Source organism: Cibotium barometz, chromosome 15 (genome assembly GCF_041138505.1).
Source record: "Cibotium barometz isolate CiBa-2024 chromosome 15, ASM4113850v1, whole genome shotgun sequence".
NCBI lineage: Eukaryota > Viridiplantae > Streptophyta > Polypodiopsida > Cyatheales > Cibotiaceae > Cibotium > Cibotium barometz.
This window is the reverse complement of record NC_141060.1, coordinates 28,693,720-28,714,439: the sequence shown is the minus strand read 5'-3', so window position 1 is coordinate 28,714,439 and position 20,720 is coordinate 28,693,720. Positions and strand designations below refer to the sequence as shown.

The following is a 20,720-nucleotide window of genomic DNA, read 5'->3' as shown; positions in this document are numbered from 1 at the left end:
CATTAGGCAAGTTCTGGAACAATCGCCTGGGCCAATGCAGGGAATCCAATTTAGGCGTATCTAATGCATGGTTCTCCCACTCTCACCAGAATGTCTTTTGACAGAAGCTTTAATTTTCATTTGTGACATGTAGGTGCCTCTCCCTCATGTCTATTATTTGAAAAGCTTTTTAATAGACAAATATATTTTTGGAGGCCTTAAGGTCGTAACAAATACAGTTTTTGACATGTGCCTTGATTTCAGATATGATATTGAGATTCCTTACGTCCACCATAGATTTTTTGTCATGCTTCAATCATGTGGGAGTGATCTTCCTTGGAAGTAGCTGAAGTTTGGTTATTGCAGTGAGGGTCAAAGTTCATCACATTTCAAGCCACAAGGTTTGCATTTTGCTGAAATATGTAATGAACATGAATTCATCCGTATTTGCTGTTGTTTTAATGCTGTTATGTTAAAACAGGGTTTTACAAATGTTTGATGCTTCTATCAAGTGACATTATTGCACTTAGAATATGCATGTGCACATCGATAGATGGACGGAAAAAGAAAGAAACAAAGAAAGTTGTATTATTGTCCTCAAAAAGACCCAAAAGGTGGGACCAAATGGTAGTACAGATCTCCATGAGAATACTGGTCCATCGAAAAGAAACTGAAAGCCGAAAACAAAAAACTAACTGTGTATGCTAAAAACATGTGTAAAATCATACACGTAGCCATGTGGGTGATACAAGCCAATATTTAAGAGGAGTGTATGTCTCATCTAAGAGTAATATTCTCCTCCAGGATAGATCGCAGAGTTGAGATGCTCTCCATTGTTAAAGTAGGGCCTCTCCATGTTGCTGAAGTATGTCTTGAATTCGCAAAGGGAGGGGTGGGGTGAGTGGTTTGAATATGACCTTTAACTTCCCTTAATGTAGGGGTTTTGATGGCAGGTCGTATGTTGGTCGGCCAGCCCTTTTCAGGTTCCAAAAATTGTTATGAAACAGGTCGAGATTGGGCCCAACGTATGTCCCAAACCATTGATGTATGTCCCAAACCATTGATGCATGTCCTGTCACTCCTGGGGCCTCTTGGGTTGCAAAAACTGCTCCAATCTTCCCATATACATGCTTTATAGTTTTGAATGCACTTTTTCTCCATTGGTCCATCCGTATGCTCATCCTTATTGTTGACTGCATTGGAGCTCTTTTTCTGTCTCCTTTTCCAATGGATGCTCTATTGACATGGGAAATTCTTCTATTGCATCGAGATCTTCTGCAACACTTGTCTGATCCTCCTTTGTATTGTATTCAGAGAGATACCTGCACTACAGGTGTTTCCTGTGGAGAGTGTTCTTGAATTGATGTTGGCTCTGTGGACTCCCGTTGCCTGGTCTTTAATTGTGGCACTCTTGCCATCTTTAATTGCCCTGGCCATGTTATCCAATATCTTCATGCGTAAAGCTTGACCATCGTTATATTTCCGAAAGCACTCTTGGTCTCGATGGTATTACTTCTCATCTCCTTGTCTCTGAAACCACTTTATGATGGAGTCTATATTTGCATGCATAAAAGTGGATGCAAATGCAAACCCTAATTTGGCTACGATGCAAAAAACGCAAACCCTTATTGATTCCATGCGCTTTGTGCAAACCCAAATTCAAAAATCTAGGAAGTACCTAAACGGTTGCATACCAATGTGACATGCTAACTATATGAAACCATAGTTTATGATGATTAACACTAAGATACAGAGATTTAGAATTCTGAGCTAATGTGCACTTTTGCTACAATGCATGATTCTACATGTACTTGCTTCTACTTACTGCTCCAAAGCTTTATGGGGTTGAAACCTCCTGTGTTTGGGCTGTTTAATGCTGATTTGTGTTTGGGCTTGCCTTTCCCATGCTTGAGCGTTGAATTATGACTCTTGACCTTCCTTGGTTGTATGCTGGTCTGCCAACCCTTTTCAAGTCCCAAGACAAAAGTGTCATAAAAGAGGTTCATATTGTGCCCAATACATGTCCCAACCATTGATGCATGTCCTTGGCACTCCTGCAAGTGCCTATTGGGCTGCCAAAATTGCTTCAACTTGTCCATATATAACCTCTGAATTTACCCATTGAGCAGCTGCAAATAAGTTCAGCATTCAATAATATAGGTTTCACACATGAAAGAGAGAAAGAGAGAGAGAGAGAGAGTACAGGCCCAATTGACCCTTTGAAGGCCCCCACTGTGAAGATGTATTTGCTTTATTGCTGAATGGTAACGGACTGACCTGAGGATTAGTTTCCAGCTCTCCAAGGCTTCGTGCAGAACACTCTGTGAAGGTAGCAAAATTGGCCGCCTTCTTCTGTACTGCTGGACATCACCTGGGATGCTTGTGTTTTTCTCTAGAGGACCTCCTTACTACATTCTGCTTCACAGCTCGCCACTTGGTTTTTCACTTCCTTTTGTTTTCTTGCCTAAAGACTGCTCACAAGCTATGGGTTCTTGCAAGAATGAGAGATGGGAAGAATGGACTCTCGAGTAGCTATATGTAGGTGCAGGAATGCATAAGGACCTTGACTCGGTGTAGGCCCGGTGAACTGGAAGAGGACAAGCAAAAAATTGACTTTTTCTTGCATTTCACATTTGTGCCCCTACAGTCCCCCGTGTCTATGCCTCGGCACTCCATTGGCCCTTTGCTTCTCCAAATAGGCTAGCCATTGGGCGGTAAATAGTCCATGGGCCCTCAATTTATTGCCCTGAAAAAGGTTGAGCACAATCTTGCCGCACTTAAACTAATAATACTATTAAACAAGCTGAAATGGCACAAAACAAACCACATAGCAATACTGAAATTTAAATGATAGTGCAATAGGGCCAGAAAGGGGCGACCCATCTTTTAATTTGATTGTATTACCAAGGATTCTTCAAGATACAAGCTTCATGGGCATTATATGCCAGATTTCCAATGACATTCATGCAATGAAAAAACTTGCAAACATCATTTGTCGAAGTCCGGGTTGATTTCATAACTTTTGTCTCACGAAGAACCTCACCCCCCAATCCCCGGTGACTTGTCACAAGTAGCTATGCTCCACTGGCATCCATACACAAGCATGTATGCGCTAGGTAGAGACATAGGAGACCTCACCCCCCAATCCCCGGTGACTTGTCACAAGTAGCTATGCTCCACTGGCATCCATACACAAGCATGTATGCGCTAGGTAGAGACATAGGAGACCTTAGTGGGCAAGCACGCGGATATAGAGTAGGTTGAAAAAAGTTGGAAAAGCTCTTACCAATGAATTTGCTGAAATTTGTAAGTAGAAATCAACTTTTGGTCAAATTGTTGGTGACAAAAATACTCAAAAACATTTTCAGCAGGTACATATGCAAGAGATAGTACCTGAAAAGGACTCCCAAGTGATGGACAACAGTTTAGCACTCATTTGCCGGCTGATCCAATAGTTACAGAAGCAAGAAACCATGCCAAAAAGTATGTGTATGGACTGGTTATGCTGAAAATTGTCTTCTTCTACCTCATAATGAAGAAGGTGCCTTTTTGCCCAAGGAGAGAGAGAGAGAGAGAGAGAGAGAGAGAGAGAGAGAGAGCGTCTACTAAAGACCCAATGGGCCTATGAGACCAAAGTGGTACAATAATGTCCATGGCATATCTTATCATGGAATGGAAAATAAAACAGAATGAAAACATAAATATAGCTATCTCATTGGTGTGATACAAAACTGTCCATGGAAACTCGTCATGGAAAACTAAGAACATAAAAACATGGGAGCAACATCAGCTCCGAGTAGATGGTATACCACTCTCCAAAATGTCAAGCACGGGGTTGACGAGTATGACTGAGAGGTCTCCCTCAGCTATGTCACCTGGAAAGGTAGCTCGATGGCGGTGGAGCATGTCCTGGATCTGGAGCTGATGAGGTGATTGTGGCCGACGGGGGGGCGAGGGCGTCGGGCATGCTGGAGAAGGTGGCCATTGGGTCCATGCAGTAGAGGCCACACCTCTCCCATAGTAAAGAGGGTGCTTGATTTAGCTGTCCACCTCTTTTAGTTAAAAGAGTGCCTAGCTAGCCGCCATCCAATAAGTGTCCAAACTCACTTATAACATGTCCGCCCATGCTTTAATGAAGTGTGGATGCCCAACTCACTTATAAGTTGTCTGTTTGTACTTTTACTGCAGAGAGACTTGCAAAAACAACAAAGTGAGCTATAACTCACTAAGTATAAACGAAGAGTTTAGAGTCACACGTACCACATGTCTATAGTTCACAAGCGAGGTCACAATACGGATTCACGTGCATGGTTCACGAGAAGGCGTCCCCTACTTTCAAACTATACACAAATCCTGCAGGCAATGAAGTATTTCACACGAAAATAGTTCTAGGCATGCAGATATGCCATGCATAAGAATGTGTTGGACATTCTCCCTTTCGTTGAGCTTGTAAGCAAGCGGTCATTCTGGGTATAGACATTACATCTCCAAGCTAACTGGAATGCCGTAATCTAGATATAGGCATGGACCAAAATCCCAAGCCTCTCATACCAAGTCTATTGACCCTCGGTGTAGACGTAAGTTCCTTGCCATGAGGTGTCATTTCCACACTATGGAGCCTGTCCATAGGTCCGGAAGCGTAGAGAATGTCCAAATAGTGACATTCCCCACGGCTTCTAAATAGTTGACCGTAGCTGAAAGTTGTAGCACTTCTTCCAGTTCATCCACTATAGGTGGATCTTTCGTAACCTGCTCTTTAGGCTCCGGTCTCACATATTTACGCAAGAGGATTACATGAAATGCATTGTGTATCCTTCAATGATTCGGCAAAGCCAACCAAAAAGACACTTCCTTGATCTTCTTAACGACCTTGAATGGTCCATAATACCTTGTAGAGAGCTTGGGAGACATCCCCTCTTTTCGAGGCCTTTTTCGAAGTCTAGTTTTCTCAAATTTTAGCAAGATGCAATCATCTCTTTGATGTCCAATTTCCTTCTATGCTTAGCAACAATCCTCTTATGGTTTTCTTGAGAATGCTCAACGGTTGTCCACGTTTGTGCGTAGGCAATTTTCAAGTGCTTGACATATTCAATGGCGGCAAAAATCCCATCGGTAACAAAAAATCTCATCGTTTGTGCAAAGGATGGGTGGCAACACTACTTTGCCATACATGGTCTCAGATGGGGCCTTATAGAAGTGTGCATTGTGCTATATTTAAATTCCACAAGTGGCAAATACTTCTCATAGGAAGTTTTCTAACATGGCTGAATTTGCAGCTTCACTTGAGGATGATAAGTTGATGAAAAATTCAGGTTAGTGCCCATATTGTCAAAAAAGAGCTCTCCAAAAGAGACTTGTTGTCCTAGGATCTCTGGCCCCCATATTGACTTGGGCATACCATGATGCTTAAACACTTGTGACAAACATTTTGACCATATGCTTAGCTTTTATGGTCTTCTACAAGGAAAAAGTGAGCTTGCTTACTAAACTTGTCCACAACATAGATTCCAAGAGAAAGGTCGGCATCATTTGACATTGTGCCCTCGCATGCAACGGCATGTCGTCCTTGATTTAGAATAGCTCCTATGCAACTACCACATGCATCACATTCAACACCGGATGGCTTTTGTAAATCGGGAATTACCAAAAGTGGTCTCAATGTAATGGCATTCTTCAGCTTAAGGAAAGCATCAATTTTAAATTTGACCATTTAAACATAGCTCGTTTCTTGTAAGTTCATGTAATGGTGCAAAATGAATTATGAATCTCATGTAATACGAGCATAAACCAAGGAAATTGCGAACTTCTTGTATAGATTTGAGTTTTGGCCAATCCTTAATGACTTGGATCTTTGCATGGTCCATTCGGATGCTATTCGTATACACTATATGTCTAAGATAGTGAATCTCCGAGAGGAAGAATTCACTTTTTTTTTGCCATTAATCATGAACTTATGTTTCCTCAGTACTTTCAAGTGCTTATTATGCTCTTTCTCATTATTCAAAAACACGAAAATGTCATTGGAATATTCAGTCCATCATTAGGTTAAAGGTACCCGAAGCATTTGTAAGATTGAGTAGCATAACCAAATACTCATCGAGACGTGCGAAAGGTTGTCGTGTGTACATCCTAAGGCCTCACTCACTTGATGGTAGCTACTCTTGAGATTCATGCGACCAAAACATGATGAACCGTCCAATTTGTTCAAGATATCATCAATCCCTATAATAGGAAATCGATTCTAGATGGTTATCTTATTAAGTGTCCTGTAATCCACACACATGGGGAATGAACCATCTTTCTTTTGTACAAGAAGAACGGGTGAACAAAATCAACAATGGTCACGCTCGCTTCTGAACCCCGTCAACCCCCCCCCTCCCCTCCTTCACTGCCTAGCGCTGCCGCAGCCGCCCCCCCCCCTCCCCCCCTTCTGTTCCGGCGGCCTGTGTTTTGTTTCTCTGCCTCCCTCCTTTCTCCCATCCTGTGCAGGTTTTTGCTTCCAGGCTTTTGGGGTTTTTTGCTTTATTCGGCAAGCTTCGGCCTTTTCTGGTCTCCGCCCTCGGGAGGACTCCATGCAGCCGCACCGTCATCCCCGACTGAGGCTGTTGTTGCTTGCATTTCATTCTCTGAAGTGAATTTTCAGGTTGTAGCAACAACTATTGCCTTACTTGAGGCCTCCACCTTGGTCTACAAAGTTGTTGGTAGCCGCCCTGCGCGCGGACAGCTTAGGGATCTTTTCCAGGCCAACCTCATTGGCGAGCTTGCAAAGATCATCGATATTCACCCTCTGGGGCGTGGATACTACCAGGTGGAGTTCGACTCGCCATCCACGTCAGACTGAGTCATGCAGCTGAGTCCCCTTGCATTGCAAATGATGCGGACCTTCTTTGCACCGCAGGAGCACGGCTTCGATCCAGTGTCTGACCCATTGGTTGGCCTTTCAGGCTTCTTGGTGATAGTTTGTTTCTGAGGTCTTAGGAAGGTGTACCTTCCTCTTCTCTCGGTGATTGGTGGTGCCACTGGGAGAGTGATGGAGTCCCCTCCTACTGCTGCCTCGGCCCTTGCGCGAGCAGTTGGGATTCCATCCCTCCGCATTTGTGTGGCCTTGCTAGAGTCTATACCGCATTGTATATCTATTCCTAGCCTCCGAGGCCCCATACATCAGCGCATGGAGTATTAAGGCCTTCCAGGCCAATGCTTCATTTGCAGGTAGTGTCACCCAAATAAAGTACTCCTTCATTGCCAGCAGTATACCTGACAAACAAGTCTCTGCAACCTGTGACATGAAAGGAGGCACCTGAATCAATGATCCATTAGTGCATACCATGACCATCTCCTGCATGGAGTGAATGGGCATCAAGTGAAGACATGAATAGGACTTCATCCTCACTATCACCTGCATCCATGTGACACATTGACTTCTTCAATCTTGACTCCACTTTTGCCCTTTGGCTTTGCATCTTTGGCTTCATCTTTGTCTTTGTCTTTGCCTTTGACCTTTTCCTTTTGATCATTCTTCCATTTGTAGCATTGCTTTTTGAAATGTCCCTTCTTGCCACAATAATGACATTCCAAGTCCTTTTTGGAGCGGGACTTGCTTCTTCCCCATTCTTGGCTTTTACCCCTTTGCTGGGATCTCCCACGTGCATTCATTGCATTGGACTTTCCAACAGAGTTGTTCTTCCTATTCATCTCCTCTTGAAGGAGAGCACCCTCCACATCTGCATATGACAGCATAGCATTTGAATTGCTAGTGGCTGTCCTGAATGTGTCCCAACTCTCTGGCAAAGTGCATAAGAGAAAGGTGGCTTTGAACTCATCGTCCATTGCCAACTTTTGATTGATGACCTGGCTGACAACACCATTAAACTCACTTAGATGGGCTGTCATAGACGCCCCTTCCTTCATTTGAAGACCTATGAGTTTCTTCAACCAATACACTTTGCTTGAGGCACTTTGCTGGGCATACAAGTCGTGCAATCTTTGCCACATTCCCCAAGCTGTCTTCTCTTCACGTATGCTGAAAAGTAAAGAGTCTGACACAGACAACATGATGGTGGATCTTGCCAGCTCATCCATATCTTCCCATTCTTCAGCAGTAAGAGAAGCGGGCATTACACCCCTTTCTTTGATGGGCTTGTGTTGCTTCTTCTGGAGCAACACATTATAGCACTGGGTTTGCCAAATGTCATAATTATGTGAGCCTTCAAGCTTCTTGATGTGAAGCAATGAAGAGCTCTCACCTGTGGTTGCCATAGCAATATGCAACCTTTGACACAGTCAATGCCTGACTCCCTGCAAGATGTGCAAACACTGCACCAAAGCACACAAAGTGCTCACAGTTGTTCTCCCAAAGTTTATCTCCCGTTGCGGAAGCACGAATGCAACTCTCCTCCCACTGAATGTGATAAAATCACCAAAATCTGGTTGCTGCAGATTTATGACAGCACCTTAGATGTGCTCTGTTCCCCTTCCAAAATACTGTACAACAGTACTAAGTGCTCACCAATGATGTACCAAATCTGTACCGGCAAGTACAGCAGCTGAAAATGAGCCTTTTCCTCACTCAAATCAATGTACAGCCATGCCAAAACTTGTACAAAGTTGTACCAAATCTGTACCAGCAAGTACAGTAGCAATAACTGCTCTCCTGGCTGTCCAAATGAGTGAAAATCAGACCTTGACAGTCCTCACCACTGCATACAACAGTCCCGGACAGAAATTGGGCAAAAGGCCCTTGACTGCAAGTGGATTACTGAGGGTTCAAGGCATAAAAGTCTTCCCTGCTGCTTTGCCAAGCTCAACAAGCACAAAATCTTGAAAAGCCCCTTGATTCAAGATCAATTTCTGATCATGAATGGTACATTAATGCACATGAAGGCATCCAGAGTCTTCACAATGCTTCCCCCTGGCCACATATACATCCAATACATAAAAGCCCCTTGATTTACTGGCACATTGAGTGCTTGACAGGCATCAACACATTGCCCAAAGCATCAAATGCCAGTGCCTGCATGCAAATCAACCCAACTGGCACAAAAGCCCTTTGATTTGCACTCCAATTTCTTGCAATTTAGCCCCGAATGTGAGATTGCTCACATCATACAGCATGTATGAATGCCCAATGGCACAATTACATCAAAAGCCCCAAATGTTAACACCCAATTTCCTGCCAATTGACCCGGAATGTGACCAATGTTGCCAATTGTGCTCAAATCTGAGCCATTAGGACCTGTACCTGCTCAATTGGTAATAATGGACCAATGTCACCCAATGTTGCCAATTGTGCTCAAATCTGAGCCATTAGGACCTGTACCTGCTCAATTGGTAATAATGGACATGCAAATCCCAAAATTGAAGCAAATACCTCTGAAATTTCTGATTTCTTGCGATTTGCAGACTGAATTTCTTGATTTCTGTTGTAGGAAGGGGGACCTCTTATTTGCTGACTCATGTGCTGATGCTGCTGCTGCTGCTGCTGTGCAGATACGGATGCTGCTGTGTGCTGTACGGCTGTTAAAGGGAGCTACGGCTAGACTTGGTGCTGCGAGCTGAGAGCTGCTGCTTTGCAGGCTGGGAGCTGGCTGCGCTATGATGCAGCTATTGTGTTGTGGTGCGCCTGGCTGAGCAGCAGTTGTTGGCTGCCTGGTTGGGCAACGTGGCTGCTGGTAGCAGGCTGAGCAGCCCACGCTGTGGTTGGGCACGCCTGGCTCAGTTGCGTGGTCTGTTGGCTGCCTACGCTGGGCAGCCACGGCAGTACGACCAGCAATAGACAGGGCTCTTCGACCAGCTAAGCAAGACCAGCAGGCGCACAATAGACAGTGCGACCAACAGCAGGGCGATCACGTGCAAATGGTACGGCGAGTAGGAAGCGACCAGTAGAGTAATCAACAGGGGACTGTGAGAAGAGGGAGGTGATCAAGCTTTGATACCAGTTGAAGGAGCTAAAGAAGCTCAACTGAAACAGTTAGGGTTTCATGTGGGAGACACACACAGAGAAGAAGGGGGAGAGAGAGAGAGAGAGAGAGAGAGAGAGAGAGAGAGAGAGACATGTGGGGATAAGTCAACTCACAAAAGTATGAGTGTGTGACTCCCCTATCACACATGTATATTTGCTCTAGTGCACATAGTGCACTTAGTACTTTTAATGCACTAAGTGTACTATGTACTATAAAACTTATGGGCTTGTACACACCATACGGGTGGGCATAATGCCTTTACCCCAACATCAAAGAGGTCTGTCGGCCTCTGTGAACACTGGCGTCAGGGGGGGAATCTCCACAAGGGACCGATTGCCATCCTAGAGAGGCCGCAGGGGCACGCTCCAGGCCCTCGAGAGGGCGCGTCACCAATGGGAAAATGCTGAGATAAATGCTCATAATGGTTCTCTGATAGAACCGAATCGTCCTAAGTTCTTCTAGCCTAGCGCACATGACAGCATCGCTCAGCTCTGGTGGTCGTTTGGCGGCCCCGACGCGGGTCTACCGTCCGCTACTCGCCGACAATTGGGCCATCAGTCGTCGAGCCTGGTGCTCTGCTGCCTAAGGGCCTACCTTTCTCCCTGTCCCCTGGTGAGGATCAACACGAGAAATGGGGCGAGGAACCACCGAATGCAGTCTCTTGGATTGCCGCCGAGGGCAAGCTCTGGCTAAATGACCCATCTAACCATGCATGTCAGATTCTTGGCAGAGGTGATGTGAGGCTTGTGTTTTCAGATGGCTCACAGCTTATGCTCCATGATGTCAGGCATGTGCCTGAGATCAAGAAGAACCTACTTTCTACTGGACAGCTTGATGATGCTGGTTATGTTACCACATTTGGTAGTGGAAAGTGGAAGATTAGTAAGGGCTCACTGGTTGTTGCCAGAGGCTCTAAGGTGGACACTCTTTACTTCATGCATGCTGGTGTTTGTCAGCATGCTAATGTAAATGCAACCGAGCTGCCAGAAATCTCTATGTGGCATAGCCGGTTGGGACACATGAGTGTCAAAGGAATGGAGCAATTGTCTCGTTTTAGTTACTTGCCTTCTCTAAAGTTCTCAAGTTTTCAGTTTTGTGAGCATTGTATATATGGCAGGCAACTCCAGTGCCCCCACAAGAAAGCTCTTGGACAAAAAGATGCTCAGTTAGAGCTTGTGCATACAGATGTATGTGAGAAGCCTCAACTTTCTTTGGGAGGGGCAAAATATTTTGTCTTTTATTGATGATGCCACACGCAAGGTGTGGGTTTATCCTCTTCGTTTGAAGAGTGATACATTCTCAGTGTTTGAGAAGTTTGTTGCTCATGTTGAGAATCAAACTGGCAAAACACTGAAGGCTTTGCGTTCTGACAATGCTGGAGAGTATATGTCCAAACAGTTTCAGGACTTTTGTGATGCTTAAGGCATCAAGAGGGAGCTCTATGCTCCTTATGATCCTCCACAAAACGGGACAGTAGAGAGGATGAACAGGACCATTCAGGAGAAGGTCCGTTCTATGTTGTCACATGCTGCGTTACCTCATGGTTTTTGGGCTGAAGCTGTTATGACAGCCGTTCATCTTATAAACAAGTCACCTAACACGAGGCTTGGTGGGAAAGTGCCAGAGGAAGTATGGACAGGGAAGCCTCCGTCCTACAAGCACTTGAGAGTGTTTGGTTGCGTTGCGTACGTGCACATACGCAGGGAAATACGCACCAAACTTGATCCTAAGTCTCACAAATGCATATTCCTAGGATATGGTGACAGAGGTGAAATGGGGTATAGACTTTGGGATCCAATGAATAGAAAGATTATACGCAGCAATGATGTCATTTTTGATGAAACATGCATGTATAAGGAGCTTGCAAGGCAACAGGAGCCTGGCAGAGTCATCTTTGATGATGATGGACATCATGGGCAACAACCAAGGGCTGTAAATCAGCCATTACAGCAACAAAACCAGCCCTTAAATGGTGCTGAAAATGGTCCAAATGGACAGCCAGAGATGGCAGAAGATATCCCTATGGATATCCCACAGTTAGAGGAGATACTGGGCATGATCTTTCAACCTTATGGCATGGAATAGGAGCCACCAATAGGTGATATGCAGGCTGGACAGCAACCTGCAAATGATGATCATTGGGTACGGAGGTCCACAAGACCCTCCAGACCCCCTGACAGGTTTGTTCCAGGGGTTGACTACTTGATGCTCACTGACTGTGGGGAGCCCTCTTGTTAAAAGGAGGCTTTACAGAGGGCAGACAAGGCTCTTTGGGAGCGTGCTATGAAGTCAGAGATGGATTGTCTGCACAAAAATGGAACATGGGAGTTGGTGCATTTGCCTACAAGCAAGAAGGTTTTGCCATGCAAGTGGGTTTACAGGCTCAAAGTTGCACCTGATGCAAAGCCAAGATACAAAGCCAGGTTAGTGGCTAAGGGCTTCAAGGAGGAATATGGTGTGGACTTTGATGAGATCTTCTCTCCAGTGGTCAAAATGACCACACTTAGAGCTGTATTAGCTTTGGTTGCTCATGATGATCTGGATTTGATTCAGATGGATGTGAAGACTGCTTTTCTTCACGGTGATCTCCATGAGGAGATATATATGCAACAGCCAGAGGGTTATGCAGTGAATGGAAAGGAGAAGCTTGTATGCAAGCTAAAAAAGAGTCTTTATGGGCTCAAGCAGGCACCAAGGGAATGGTATCATAAATTTGATACATTCATGAAATCCCAGGATTTCAGGAGGAGTGACATAGATCACTGCTTATACACCAAGAAAGCTTTGGATGGCAGTCTTTTGATCCTCATCTTGTATGTTGATGATATGTTGATTGCCGGGAAATCTTGTAAATAGATGGATGCCTTGAAGAAGAGGCTGCATCAGACCTTTGATATGAAGGATTTGGGTGATGCAAATCACATTTTGGGTATGCGGATACTTCGGGACAGAAATCAGCATGTGTTGTATTTGTCTCAGAAGGAATACATTGGCAAAGTTTTGCAGAGGTTCAATATGGAGGGGGGAAGAAGACTAGTATTCCTTTGCCTCCATATGTGAAAGTCAGTGCTATGGACAGCCCACAGTCGGATAGTGACAGGGCTGATATGGCCAAGATTCCGTATGCTTCAGCTTGTGGCAGTCTCATGTATGCCATGGTCTTTGAGCCCCCGGCAGGCGCCTCTCCCAGCTCTCCTCTCCAGTGGATCTCCCACAGTAGCACCCCTCCCCGTCCTCTCCACGCCCCTCGCCGTCTCCCCCACCTCCTTCCCCCCCTCCTCCCCAGCCTCGACACCGACTTTACCCGCCGTAGTCCACTCCGCCCGGCCTCTATCCTCCAAGCCTTTCGTCCCCCATCCATCTGCCTCTCCAGAGAATTCCTGTCGGCTCCCAGCAGCCCCTGACTCGGAGCGGAGGCGGCCGACGAGATCTGTCCATCGCTTGATTCACCGATTTTCTGAGCTGGTTGAGATGACCATTGCCGTCTCCCCGATGAGGGCTGTCCCACCTTAGTCCCCAGGTGGGGCTCCCAGGATCGTGGGACAACCTGTGGACTATAGTTTCTTTCGATATTTGCCGACCGAAGGGACCGACATATTTGAGGAGATAGTATCCCATGTTAGGGTATGTGTGGTTTTTCATCACTCCAGGCCCTCTACACTAGATAATGGCGTGATGATCTTCTCTTTCTCCTTCAGTGCAGCCTCGGGGACAGAGTGGGATCCCGAGTTGGCGGTTGTTGCCATCCAGGGTTAGACAGTCGAGCTCTCCCATCATCTCGACGATCTTCGCATCACCGACATTCTCGCCCATTTTTGGCCTCTAGCTAGGATGGAGCTTGGAGGTTCAATCCATTGAAGACAGGACGGGGAGATGGTAGTCTCTAGCCTGGAGGTGTTGTTTTTCGTGTTCATGCATACTTCTGCCACAATACCTCTTCCCCCCTCTTACAGATACCTCCATTGTGATCGATGGAGTCCAGAGTATGCATACTCTTGCGCTCGTACAGCGTGGTGTCACATGGAGGACAGGATTAGTGCCCACCTGGCGTGCCTGCACCCCCACACAGATTGTGATTATTCCCTGTCTAAACCCTCGCCCAAGACTCGTCGAGTGGAGGGAAGTTCCGCTAGTGCTGCATCACACAGAGATTGATATGCGGATTGTTTCATGGAACATTCAAGGTTTTTGGACCTCAGTGCTTTCAGAGACGAGGCGTCTTACGAGGTGAGCTTATGAGAGCCATAGTTGGGGGACCCATGGATATCTTATTCCTCGAGGAGCATCACCTCTCCGAGGGGCGCACCCGCAGATGTGGGAAGACTCTTCCAGGCAGGAGTCACACTTTTTCTTCCCCATCGTTCGGTTCCTCTGGGACGTTTGGAGGGGTGTGTATCGCTGTCAGTGAGGAACTGCTGCCGGCAGTGACTCGCTTAGGAGTCATTGTCCCGGGGCATGCACAATGGATTACCATTATGATCGGAGAGGATAGCATTGGCTTCCTCAATGTTTATGCTACGAACGTTGCTGCAGGTAGAGCCCTCCTTTGGGTCTCAGTCCAGTAGGCTCTCCCTTAGGCTGACTTTTGGTGCTTGGGCGGTGACTTTAACATGATAGAGGCAACAGAGGACAGACTTGGAGGTGGCATGACCACAGTTTCAGGAGCTGAGTATTCAACCTGGGAGGAGATGATTCTTGCACTCAGGGGACAGGACCCTTGGCATGTTCCTGATTTTGGGTGTAGCCCTGGAGCCTTTGCTTCTTCTCAAGATCGGATAGGAGGAGCACCGGTCCCAACCTCTCTAGACTAGATAGGTTTTATGTTGATGAGTGGGCTTGCAGCCAAGGGGGTATGATTGGTATCTTGGCAGGCACTTCATTCTCTGATCATGCCCCTGCTATTCTGTCTTTAGAGGACCCCTGGAGGCACGAAAGGCATGTCAGCTCGAGGATTTCAGTTAGCCTCATTCAGGACCCAAGATATGCCGCAGGATAGAGCAGATATGGGTGGGATTGGACTTCTTTTCAAGCTCTCCTCCAACTGTTTCTTGCAGGAGGCAGCCCAGAGCATTGGAGGGTTTCGAGGAGTAAGAGAGGAGTCTGAGGAGTGGTCTTGCCTCTTTATAGCAGCTTCAGGAGAGGTCCCCCGATAGCCAGCAGATCAAGAGTCAGGTTGCTGCTGCTCGCACAGTGAGTAGATCCATAGAGGAGAGGAGGGTGGAGTACAGGTATCACGCTAGGGCCTCTTTCTGGACTCGGGCTGGCGATAGTCACAGGAGATTTCTTCAAGATAGCTGGCCCCAGAGGAGGAGAGACGGTATTCGTAGGTTGTGTGGCCAAGATGGAGCTATTGTTTCAGATCCCTCCCAGGTGTGAGCCATCGCCACAGACTATTTTCGAGCTCTCCTCACAGATGCCCCAGTATCTCTACAGGTGGTGGACGCACGTGTGAGGGTCTGGCGGCATACGAGGGAGCCCTCTCTTAGGTCATTCTTATTGACACCTTCTACTCTTGTGGAGTTGGCGGAGGCATTGATGGCACTTCCCAGGGACAAATGCCCGGGGGGCAGACGGGCTTCCAGTTTCCTTCTTTCTTCGCCATTGGGACCTCATGGAAGGTGGCCTACGAGCTACATTCAATGAGATTATGATCACAGGTGCCATGCCAGAGAGGCTCTCAGAGGGCTTGATTCACTTGGTTTCCCAAGGAGGGAATTGGAGATCTGGCAGTGGAGACCCATCACTCTTCTAGGGACAGCCTATAAGATCTTGGCTAAGGCCATCAGCTGGAGACTCTAGCCTTTTCTCCCAGACTTTATCCATGACACTTAGACTGGCCTTGTTTAGGATCGGAGCATTTTGGACAACATCTTTACCTTCTGGGAGGCGACAGCTTCGGCCAGGATGCGGCAACATGACCTCATTGTGCTACTCCTAGACTTTGAGAAAGCTTATGATAGGGTGGATTGGAGCTTTCTGGAGGGCACGATGAGCCAGATGGGATTCCCCATGGAGTGGATTCGTGGAGTCTTAGGACTTTACTTAGCCTCACACAACCATGTTCTCATTCAAGGAGCCCGTGGCAACAGATTTCCCCTCTCGCGCTCGGTTAGACAGGGTTGTTCTCTGGCACCTTACCTCTTCTTATTCATCGTCGAGGCCATGAGTAGTTTTCTCTCTGCCCAGGAGACCGGGCTTCAGGGATTGTCTTCCACTCCGCACGCAAGAGGAGTTGCTGGACTTAGAGCTTGCAGACGACACAGCAGCTTTCCTTGCAGGAGATGTGGGGAATCTCCAGAGATTTGCGGAGGTGATCGAGATTTTCTACCACGCGTTAAGAGCAATCAATTGGCACGAGTTGTGTGGTTTTTGGGTAGGCTCAACAACTGCCCCGACCTGGCGACCAGTTGAGGCTTTCCAGTGGATCTCGAGGGGCACTCTAGTTCGTTATCTCGGTTGCCAAGTTGGCATTGATATCTCTCCCGAGCAGTTGCTCGCCTTGCTTCTTTTGAGTATTCGGAAGAAGCTTCTTTATTGGAGCTCGGCGAAGCTCTCCCTAGCAGGCATGGTGGCGGTGGCGAACTAGGTACTTGTTGACACCATGTGGTACATCACTTCATGCTGGGCCTTTTCTCGGGCATGTACTGGCCAAGTAGAGCGACTGATTCGGAACAACTTATGGGCCGGCAGTGATGGGAGGCCAGCCAGGGCCAAGGTGGCATGGAGAGTGAATCGTGATTGTTCAGCCACGTCGCAGAGGGGGGCTAGGCCTCATCGACCCTACCATACAGAGCCGCGCCTTGCTGGGCAAGCTGATTGTTAGGGGCCTCCTTCCTGGTAGTGAGCCCTAGAAGGATTTCTTGTTGGCTCGGATTTTAGCCTGCACTCTTTTAAGGCTTGGGGGCCCTTGGCCGTAGGTGCAAGCCCGTGGTTTTAGCCCGGCTTTTGAGGATAGATTTGCAGGCAGTTTGCTTCGTGCTTGGGACCATCTTAGGCCAGCCCTCAGACAGATAGCTCCAGCTGCCTCAGAGGAGCGGCTTTGGCTGCCTTTGGGGTTTGTAACCCCCTGATCTGTTTACCCAGTGGCCACATGTTAGGGGCCGAACCACATGTATCTTTGGGCGCCTTGAGCGTGGGACTAGCCCGGTCTCTTGGAGATTGGATCGCCGACAGACAGTTACCACCGGAGATGCAGGAGAGACCTAACTGGGATCTGGGGTAGAGATAGGCTCATCACCGACATCGACTCAGCTATCCCTCAGAAGTGGTTGACTTCCCCAGAACCGACTCCCCCAGTGTGGCTAGGTGTTTTTACCAGACATGATATCCTCGTGGCATGGAGCAGATGAGGACAGTGGTATGCTCACTTTCTCTATTGGATCCCATGGCAGACTAGAGACATCTGAGCTTCCCTTGGAGAATTTTAGTGGCTGCACCTTGCAGAGGGTGAGGGTGATTGGTTTTCGGGCACAAGAATGGCACATTGATCCAGCACCTACCAAGGTAACCAAGGAGAGACTATGGTGGCTATGGATATGGGAGTGCCGACCTCTCACACGCCTTCAATGGGATCCGGGAGAGTGGACTTGGCATGATCCAGCGGATCGGGAAGAGACTCTGGATGTCCCCTTCTTTGCATATACTACGCGGCTAGGCCGGAGGATCTAGATGCTTGAGATAGATGGCACACCAGTAGCAGTAGCACATTGGCATTCTCAGGGTCTCTCACAACGTTTCCTTACAGATTTCTGGAAAAGACTGTGGGACAGCTTTCGGCCTAGAAAGATTACCCTCTTTCTTTGGTTGATGGCACGTAGGAGTTTGGCGGTCAATACTTGGCTGGCAGTTGGAGGTCAACTAGCAGCTTGTCCGAGGTGCGGCCACCCCCAAGAGCCTCAACAACATTGCCTTTAGGATTGCCCAAAGGCTCATATAATTTGGTAGCGGATTCTTTGTATCTTCGCTATGGACAGGATACCGGCCCGGATCATTACATGAAGCATTGTCGCTTGGGCTACAGAGGCTGGAGTGGTTAGGGCTTCTGAGGAGGATGGGGAAGGACTAGGCCTTCAGGTCTCTCACCATCATATTGCAGCAGTACCAGTTATAGTCCCACCTACAGGCGACTGGCGGCTAGGCTCATGCCAAAGATGGGAGATTTGTAGTTGCGTAGCAGCCGGGCACATTTGGCGTGCTAGATGCAGTGAGGCTATCGAGGGTACCCACACTTCGTCGGCTTGATATCATTCATACTCTCCGTGGTCAGTGGGGGAAGTTACAGGGAGGTTCAGACCACATGCGGAAGTGACGGGAAATGTTCTTGAGGCTTTGGAGGCCTGGCCCTTTCCTCACAGAGAGAGGTGGTGACCCTGTTTGGCATTACAAACTACCAATGTGGTTGTTTCCTCCTCCCTCTCCCTCCCCTTGTATGAGATAGCTTTCTTCTCACAGAGCGGCCAGCTGGAGAAGAAGCGTCCCTTCCACTTATGATCATTTGATTCCCGTCCTTAAATGAGGCAAGTTTGTATTTAGCCCTCCGTGGTTGTATTTAGCCCTTTGTGGCCATTTTTTCTATAACTAATTGAAGGATCTTTTTCTTGGGAAAAAAAGAAGAAGAAGAAGAACAGGTAAACAAAATGGCGAAGAGCTGGTCGCACTAAGCTCTTCTCTAATAGTTCACTAACTTGCTTCATAATCTACTCTTGTTGGCAAACATCCACACGATATGCTAGCCTATTAGGAGGTGAAGTATCTGGCACCAAATCAATACGGTGATCCTCTGGCCGCGGGGAAGTATTTCACTCGGCAATGTATTTGCAAAGCAATCTATATATTCGAAGAATTCAGCGTATCACGAGTAAGAGAATCTACACCATGGCTGTTTCTCGTACCGGTACGAACCTGTTCTTACCGTAGGATTCATATGGTACGATATGACCATTGGACAGTTTTGACCGTTTGCAAAAGTGCCGTTTTTGCACGTTTTTATCCGTCTTTTAAACTGTTTTCGACCATCTTTTTTGGCTTGTCTTGGCTATAGGCTTGAACTCTTGAGAAACTCCTTTAAAGTGCCCTCCCCTCCCCCAACCTTCCCTCACATTCAAGCTTGAAGCTCCATTGCTTGAACTTTGAAGCTCTAGCCTCTCTTTTTCTCTCTCTCAAATATCAAGCCTCTCTCTCTCTCCCGAATGCCCCCCCTACTGATGTATTGTGGGGCTAGATACTTAGTTCTTTCTTTTCTTTTCCAGACAGTGTATCTCTCTCTCTCGACTCCCACCCCCTCTCTCTCCCCCTCAACTTCTAAAGCCCTCCCTGTCTCTTTCAACTTCACAAGCCTCCCTCCCTCTCTCTCTCTCTCTCTCTCTCTCTCTCTCTCTCTCTCTCTCGTGAAATGGTGTTTTATATTATATGTAAAAATGTACATCAGCCACATGGCTCACATAGAACCTATGGCCCCAAAAAAGCCCCCACAAAAGATCCTCTAAAGGATCATGACTATGCAAACCTGTACACTAATAAGAAAGCCTTCTAGCTCTCTCTCTCTCTCTCTCTCTCTCTCTCTCTCTCTCTCTCTCTAGATGTCACGTGCATCCTGCACTTGAATGCCACGTAGACATTTCTGTACAGAAGGTGCAGGACCTAGGATGGTGAACTGGTCCCATGTGAGCCCAGTCCGGGGGACGAGTCAGTCAGGGATCCATCTCAGTCGTCCGAGGTTAGGTGTGCATTGTCCTGCACATGAAATAGTGCCAGTCCGCGCTGTGAGTCTCCCTCTAGAATGATGTCAGTGGTTCTGTGTATCTGGTATGATACCGGATGCCACATCGCTGAGTAGATAGTGTTTAGGACAAGGGGCCAGCCCATAGGGCTACCCCGGATCTGAGTGTGGGCATGGGAATGGTGTAGAACCAACCCCCATAGCCAGGAAGGCCCTGGCTGAACCCACGAGCTGTCAAACGCCCCGGTGACCATTAACTGTGAGCCAGGAATTTCGAACTTTCTGCTCATAAGCCACTTGCAGGCTCAGCGAGCAGTCTGAAAAGGCACACAGTGTGCGATGATTTACATCCAGACAGCCCAGACGGTGGCCAGTGCTTCCGAGAAGTACTCGGTTCTCCACGAAATGTTCTAGAAGGTTTTTCTTCGGGAAAGCCTCCCTCCCTAGCTCCCCCCGTCCAGATCGGAGGATCACAGGATTGACCTCCTCCCAGGCTCGGAACCCCCAAGTAAGTTTCCGTATCGCCTTTCTAAGGCAATGAAATCCGAGTTGGACCGCCAACTCCAAGAATTGTTGCAAGTTGGCTTCATCCGCTCCAGCGTGTCGCCATTTGCAGCACTGATCTTTTTTGTCAAGAAGAAAGATGGGTCTTCCCGTATGTGTGTTGATTATCGTAGTGCACTCAACAAGCTAACTATCAAGAGCAGATTCCCGATGCCTTGAATTGACTATATCCTCGAGAGGCTGAATGGAGCAAAGGTGTTCTCAAAACTGGATTAAAAGAGTGGGTACCACCAGGTATGGATTGTGGAGGGGGACATCCCCAAGACAGCCTTCCGTACGGAACGGGCCCACTATGAATTTGTGGTCATGCCATTTGGTTTGACGAACGTCCCAGCTACGTTTAACTGCATGATGATGCATATTTTTCGGGATTTGATTGGAAAGTGTGTGTTCATATTTCTGGACGACATACTCATATTTTCAGCTACAGTTGAGCAGCATGACATTGATGTGGAGAAAGTCCTTAAGTTGTTGGAAAGCAACGAGCTCTACGTCAATGA

The 20,720-nt window shown here is 47.2% G+C and overlaps 1 protein-coding gene across 4 annotated transcripts in view; it reads left to right on the top strand.

Annotated features, from left to right (window-relative positions):
* The window catches only part of LOC147631140 (uncharacterized), a 64,773-nt gene that overhangs the window by 30,289 nt on the left and 13,764 nt on the right, over positions 1-20,720 (top strand). The window contains exons 4-6 of one of the 4 annotated variants that reach the window (XM_086809485.1): positions 41-129; positions 244-380; positions 3,351-3,462. In XM_086809485.1, coding sequence (XP_086665611.1) covers positions 41-101 — 61 coding nt within the window. In that variant the 3' untranslated portion in view covers positions 102-129; positions 244-380; positions 3,351-3,462. Of the gene's footprint in view, positions 1-6; positions 130-243; positions 381-3,347; positions 3,463-20,720 lie in introns of all 4 variants that reach the window. The other 3 variants (XM_086809484.1, XM_086809483.1, XM_086809486.1) reach the window with 3 other exon arrangements.